Genomic DNA, 7,500 nt, shown 5'->3' with positions numbered 1-7,500 from the left:
TGGTTAAACTACTCCTCCAGTACCCTACACACTACTGGTTAAACTACTGATTAAACTACTGGTTAAACTACAGATTAAACTACTGGTTAAACTACTCCTCCAGTACCCTACACACTACTGGTTAAACTACTGGTTAAACTACTCCTCCAGTACCCTACACACACCTGGTTAAACTACTGGTTAAACTACTGGTTAAACTACTGGTTAAACTACTGATTAAACTACTGGTTAAACTACTGGTTAAACTACTGGTTAAACTACTGGTTAAACTACTGATTAAACTACTGGTTAAACTACTGGTTAAACTACTCCTCCAGTACCCTACACACTACTGGTTAAACTACTGGTTAAACTACTGGTTAAACTACTGGTTAAACTACTGGTTAAACTACTCCTCCAGTACCCTACACACTACTGGTTAAACTACTGATTAAACTACTGGTTAAACTACAGATTAAACTACTGGTTAAACTACTCCTCCAGTACCCTACACACTACTGGTTAAACTACTGGTTAAACTACTCCTCCAGTACCCTACACACACCTGGTTAAACTACTGGTTAAACTACTGGTTAAACTACTGGTTAAACTACTGGTTAAACTACTGGTTAAACTACTGATTAAACTACTGGTTAAACTACTCCTCCAGTACCCTACACACTACTGGTTAAACTACTGATTAAACTACTGGTTAAACTACAGATTAAACTACTGGTTAAACTACTGGTTAAACTACTGATTAAACTACTCCTCCAGTACCATACACACACCTGATTAAACTACTGGTTAAACTACTGGTTAAACTACTGGTTAAACTACTGATTAAACTACTGGTTAAACTACTGGTTAAACTACTGGTTAAACTACTGGTTATAAACTACTGGTTAAACTACTGGTTATAAACTACTGGTTAAACTACTGGTTAAACTACTGATTAAACTACTGGTTAAACTACTGGTTAAACTACTGGTTAAACTACTGGTTATAAACTACTGGTTAAACTACTGGTTATAAACTACTGGTTAAACTACTGGTTAAACTACTGATTAAACTACTGATTAAACTACTGGTTAAACTACTCCTCCAGTACCCTACACACACCTGATTAAACTACTGGTTAAACTACTGGTTAAACTACTGGTTAAACTACTGATTAAACTACTGGTTAAACTACTGGTTAAACTACTGGTTAAACTACTGATTAAACTACTGGTTAAACTACTGGTTAAACTACTGATTAAACTACTCCTCCAGTACCCTACACACTACTGGTTAAACTACTGGTTAAACTACTGGTTAAACTACTGGTTAAACTACTGGTTATAAACTACTGGTTAAACTACTGGTTATAAACTACTGGTTAAACTACTGGTTAAACTACTGGTTAAACTACTGATTAAACTACTGGTTAAACTACTGATTAAACTACTGATTAAACTACTGATTAAACTACTGGTTAAACTACTCCTCCAGTACCCTACACACTACTGGTTAAACTACTGGTTAAACTACTGGTTAAACTACTGGTTAAACTACTGATTAAACTACTGGTTAAACTACTCCTCCAGTACCCTACACACACCTGGTTAAACTACTGGTTAAACTACTGGTTAAACTACTGATTAAACTACTGGTTAAACTACTGGTTAAACTACTGGTTAAACTACTCCTCCAGTACCCTACACACACCTCGTTAAACTACTGGTTAAACTACTGGTTAAACTACTGGTTAAACTACTGATTAAACTACTGGTTAAACTACTGGTTAAACTACTCCTCCAGTACCCTACACACACCTGGTTAAACTACTGGTTAAACTACTGGTTAAACTACTGATTAAACTACTGGTTAAACTACTGATTAAACTACTGGTTAAACTACTGGTTAAACTACTGGTTAAACTACTGGTTAAACTAATGATTAAACTACTGGTTAAACTACTCCTCCAGTACCCTACACACACCTCGTTAAACTACTGGTTAAACTACTGGTTAAACTACTGGTTAAACTACTGGTTAAACTACTCCTCCAGTACCCTACACACACCTCGTTAAACTACTGGTTAAACTACTGGTTAAACTACTGATTAAACTACTGGTTAAACTACTGGTTAAACTACTGGTTAAACTACTCCTCCAGTACCCTACACACACCTGGTTAAACTACTGGTTAAACTACTGATTAAACTACTGGTTAAACTACTGGTTAAACTAATGATTAAACTACTGATTAAACTACTGGTTAAACTACTGGTTAAACTACTGGTAAACTACTGGTTAAACTACTGGTTAAACTACTGGTTAAACTAATGATTAAACTACTGGTTAAACTACTGGTTAAACTACTGGTTCAACTACTGGTTAAACTACTGGTTAAACTACTGGTTAAACTACTGGTTAAACTACTGATTAAACTACTGATTAAGGACAGAGGACAGAGAGCCTGGTAGTTTGACCTAATACTACAGATGGTATTTGGGTCCATGTTAGTGGACGTTAGTTATTGGATAATAGCGTCTAGGCTGGGTGGTAGGGCTTCACTAAAGCCTCTTGGGTAATAGCGTCTAGGCTGGGTGGTAGGGCTTCACTAAAGCCTCTTGGGTAATAGCGTCTAGGCTGGGTGGTAGGGCTTCACTAAAGCCTCTTGGGTAATAGCGTCTAGGCTGGGTGGTGTGGCTTCACTAAAGCCTCTTGGGTAATAGCGTCTAGGCTGGGTGGTAGGGCTTCACTAAAGCCTCCTGGGTAATAGCGTCTAGGCTGGGTGGTGTGTCTTCACTAAAGCCTCTTGGGTAATAGCGTCTAGGCTGGGTGGTAGGGCTTCACTAAAGCCTCCTGGGTAATAGCGTCTAGGCTGGGTGGTGTGTCTTCACTAAAGCCTCTTGGGTAATAGCGTCTAGGCTGGGTGGTGTGGCTTCACTAAAGCCTCTTGGGTAATAGCGTCTAGGCTGGGTGGTGTAGCTTCACTAAAGCCTCTTGGGTAATAGCGTCTAGGCTGGGTGGTGTGGCTTCACTAAAGCCTCTTGGGTAATAGCGTCTAGGCTGGGTGGTGTGGCTTCACTAAAGCCTCTTGGGTAATAGCATCTAGGCTGGGTGGTAGGGCTTCACTAAAGCCTCTTGGGTAATAGCGTCTAGGCTGGGTGGTAGGGCTTCACTAAAGCCTCTTGGGTAATAGCGTCTAGGCTGGGTGGTGTGGCTTCACTAAAGCCTCTTGGGTAATAGCGTCTAGGCTGGGTGGTGTGGCTTCACTAAAGCCTCTTGGGTAATAGCGTCTAGGCTGGGTGGTGTGGCTTCACTAAAGCCTCTTGGGTAATAGCGTCTAGGCTGGGTGGTAGGGCTTCACTAAAGCCTCTTGGGTAATAGCGTCTAGGCTGGGTGGTAGGGCTTCACTAAAGCCTCTTGGGTAATAGCGTCTAGGCTGGGTGGTGTAGCTTCACTAAAGCCTCTTGGGTAATAGCGTCTAGGCTGGGTGGTGTGGCTTCACTAAAGCCTCTTGGGTAATAGCGTCTAGGCTGGGTGGTAGGGCTTCACTAAAGCCTCTTGGGTAATAGCGTCTAGGCTGGGTGGTGTGGCTTCACTAAAGCCTCTTGGGTAATAGCGTCTAGGCTGGGTGGTACGGCTTCACTAAAGCCTCTTGGGTAATAGCGTCTAGGCTGGGTGGTAGGGCTTCACTAAAGCCTCTTGGGTAATAGCGTCTAGGCTGGGTGGTGTGGCTTCACTAAAGCCTCTTGGGTAATAGCGTCTAGGCTGGGTGGTAGGGCTTCACTAAAGCCTCCTGGGTAATAGCGTCTAGGCTGGGTGGTGTGTCTTCACTAAAGCCTCTTGGGTAATAGCGTCTAGGCTGGGTTGTGTGGCTTCACTAAAGCCTCTTGGGTAATAGCGTCTAGGCTGGGTGGTGTGGCTTCACTAAAGCCTCTTGGGTAATAGCATCTAGGCTGGGTGGTAGGGCTTCACTAAAGCCTCTTGGGTAATAGCGTCTAGGCTGGGTGGTAGGGCTTCACTAAAGCCTCTTGGGTAATAGCGTCTAGGCTGGGTGGTAGGGCTTCACTAAAGCCTCTTGGGTAATAGCGTCTAGGCTGGGTGGTGTAGCTTCACTAAAGCCTCTTGGGTAATAGCGTCTAGGCTGGGTGGTGTGGCTTCACTAAAGCCTCTTGGGTAATAGCGTCTAGGCTGGGTGGTGTGGCTTCACTAAAGCCTCTTGGGTAATAGCGTCTAGGCTGGGTGGTAGGGCTTCACTAAAGCCTCTTGGGTAATAGCGTCTAGGCTGGGTGGTGTGGCTTCACTAAAGCCTCTTGGGTAATAGCGTCTAGGCTGGGTGGTAGGGCTTCACTAAAGCCTCTTGGGTAATAGCGTCTAGGCTGGGTGGTGTGGCTTCACTAAAGCCTCTTGGGTAATAGCGTCTAGGCTGGGTGGTAGGGCTTCACTAAAGCCTCTTGGGTAATAGCGTCTAGGCTGGGTGGTAGGGCTTCACTAAAGCCTCTTGGGTAATAGCGTCTAGGCTGGGTGGTGTGTGGGGGGGGGGAGGGGGGGGGGGTGAGGGTGATATGCAGGGAATGTCTGACAGTGCTGTACCAGCCGTGCACCGCAGACAGAGAGGAGTCACCATAAAACACACACACACACACACACACACACACACCCCTCCCCCCCGCTCCAGAGGGTAAGTGAGTCGTCTGGGTCCGTTCTAGTCTATGATGACACTGTAGTAGCCGGAAGAAGGCAGTTAACCCACTGTTCCCCTGAACAAGGCAGTTAACCCACTGTTCCCCTGAACAAGGCAGTTAACCCACTGTACCCCTGAACAAGGCAGTTAAACCCACTGTTCCTCTGAACAAGGCAGTTAACCCACTGTTCCCCTGAACAAGACAGTTAACCCACTGTTCCCCTGAACAAGACAGTTAACCCACTGTTCCCCTGAACAAGGCAGTTAACCCACTGTTCCCCCGAACAAGGCAGTTAAACCCACCGTTCCCCTGAACAAGGCAGTTAACCCACCGTTCCCCCGAACAAGGCAGTTAACCCACCGTTCCCCTGAACAAGGCAGTTAACCCACCGTTCCCCTGAACAAGGCAGTTAACCCACCGTTCCCCTGAACAAGGCAGTTAACCCACCGTTCCCCTGAACAAGGCAGTTAACCCACCGTTCCCCTGAACAAGGCAGTTAACCCACCGTTCCCCTGAACAAGGCAGTTAACCCACCGTTCCCTGAACAAGGCAGTTAACCCACCGTTCCCTGAACAAGGCAGTTAACCCACCGTTCCCCTGAACAAGGCAGTTAACCCACCGTTCCCCTGAACAAGGCAGTTAACCCACTGTTCCCCTGAACAAGGCAGTTAACCCACTGTTCCCCTGAACAAGGCAGTTAACCCACTGTTCCCCTGAACAGGCAGTTAACCCACTGTTCCCCTGAACAAGGCAGTTAACCCACTGTTCCCCTGAACAAGGCAGTTAACCCACTGTTCCCCTGGACAAGGCAGTTAACCCACTGTTCCCCTGAACAAGGCAGTTAACCCACTGTTCCCCTGAACAAGGCAGTTAACCCACTGTTCCCCTGAACAAGGCAGTTAACCCACTGTTCCCCTGAACAAGGCAGTTAACCCACTGTTCCCTTGAACAAGGCAGTTAACCCACTGTTCCCCTGAACAAGGCAGCTAACCCACTGTTCCCCTGAACAAGGCAGTTAACCCACTGTTCCCTTGAACAAGGCAGTTAACCCACTGTTCCCCTGAACAAGGCAGTTAACCCACTGTTCCCCTGCAGTAACCGGAAGGTTGTAAGTTCGAATCCCCGAGCTGACAAGGTACAAATCTGTCGTTCTGCCCCTGAACAGGCAGTTAACCCCACTGTTCCCCGGTAGTCAGTCATTGAAAATAAGAATTTGTTCTTAACTGACTTGCCTAGTTAAATAAAGGTTAAAAAATATATACGATATACATCCTGACATCTAGTAATGTGTGATTTAAAACATGACTACTGATTGATCAACTCAATACACATCGATAGATATCAACCTGAACATGAATCTCTTTCCTCTCGTCTCACCTCCCTCCTCCTCTTTTAATCAAAACGTCAGGTGATCTATTCTCTGAACACTAAGAACGAAGAGCAGGAGGCGGCCCTTCAGGCCGTCAGCCACGCCCACCAGGAAGAGCTGAGGCGGGTTACCGCGGGGACGTGTACCGAGGGGGAGGAGTCGGTAGTGCTTAGGACACGCCTCTCAGAGCTGCAGGAAACTCTAGCTCAGGTACCCCCGTCTGTTACCCAGTCTGTTCCAGTGTGGATCACCACAGGTTAATTAACTCTGTGTGTCTCTACGCCTCCAGGTTCAGGTAGACTTTGAGAGCTACCGTGTCCAAGCAGAGGAGAGGGATCGTGGGGTAGAGGCAGAGCTAAGGAGGGACTATGAGGAAAAGCTCCAGGCTCTGGGGCTGGAGAGACAGGAGACCCAGGCCCAACTCAACACGGCCCACGACGAGAGTCTCCGACTGGGGAGAGAGCTGGAGACGGCTGGGGAGGCTGCGCAGTGCCTGGAGGTTCAATGTGACGAACTACGGAGGAAAGGAGAAGAGGAGCGAGGGAAAGGGAAGGAGGAGGAGACGGAGAGAATGCGACTCCTCTCGGAGGAGGTGAAGACTCTGAGGAAAGGGAAGGAGCGAGCAGAGGAAGAGAGGGAGAGAGCAGGGAGAGAGGAGAGGGAGAAGTGGGAGAGGGAGAGAGCAGAGAGAGAGGAGAGGGAGGAGTGGGAGAGGGAGAGAGCAGTGAGAGAGGAGAGGGAGAAGTGGGAGACGAGGATGAAGGAGGTGACAGAGGAGAAGGAGGAGTTGAAGAGGAGCATGGAGGAGGCGCGCAGGGAGGAGAGACGGCAGTGGGAGGAGAGAGAGGAGGAGGAGAAGAGAGGGATGAGTACAGTACTGAGAGAGAGAGTGAGGAAGGCGGAGGGAGAGATGGAGGGCAGTCTGCAGCGACTCAACGAGAGCAAGAGACATGCTGCCAAACTACAGGACAGAATACAGGTACTCACCCTAACAGGACAGAATACAGGTACTCACCCTAACAGGATACAGGTACTCACCCTAACAGGACAGGATACAGGTACTCACCCTAACAGGATACAGGTACTCACCCTAACAGGATACAGGTACTCACCCTAACAGGACAGAATACAGGTACTCACCCTAACAGGACAGAATACAGGTGCTCACCCTAACAGGACAGAATACAGGTACTCACCCTAACAGGACAGAATACAGGTACTCACACTGTAGTTTTACTATCATTTTGGGGAACAAAAACATTTATTCCCTGACCCGTAATTCTAACCCTAACCCCAAACCCTAAAACAAAACATAAACCTAACCCCTAGCCCTAAATCTAACCCCTAACCCTAACTCTAAACCTAACCCCTAACCCTAATAGAGAGAGAATCCTAGTCTTTATATAGCCAGTGACTCTGTCACATAGTTTCCTGTGTATCCATCCTTCTAGCCCTGCTACTTCCTGTTTCC

At 46.8% G+C, this 7,500-nt stretch overlaps 1 protein-coding gene across 1 annotated transcript in view; it reads left to right on the top strand.

Moving 5' to 3' along the window:
* Window positions 1-7,500, top strand: part of LOC135570923 (trichohyalin-like) — a 46,115-nt gene that overhangs the window by 6,442 nt on the left and 32,173 nt on the right. The window contains 2 exon segments of the mRNA XM_065016741.1: window positions 6,069-6,239; window positions 6,319-7,008. Coding sequence (XP_064872813.1) covers window positions 6,069-6,239; window positions 6,319-7,008 — 861 coding nt within the window.

This window comes from Oncorhynchus nerka, unplaced genomic scaffold (genome assembly GCF_034236695.1).
Source record: "Oncorhynchus nerka isolate Pitt River unplaced genomic scaffold, Oner_Uvic_2.0 unplaced_scaffold_896, whole genome shotgun sequence".
NCBI lineage: Eukaryota > Metazoa > Chordata > Actinopteri > Salmoniformes > Salmonidae > Oncorhynchus > Oncorhynchus nerka.
The sequence above is the reverse complement of the archived record's forward strand: the minus strand, read 5'-3'. Positions and strand labels throughout refer to the sequence as shown.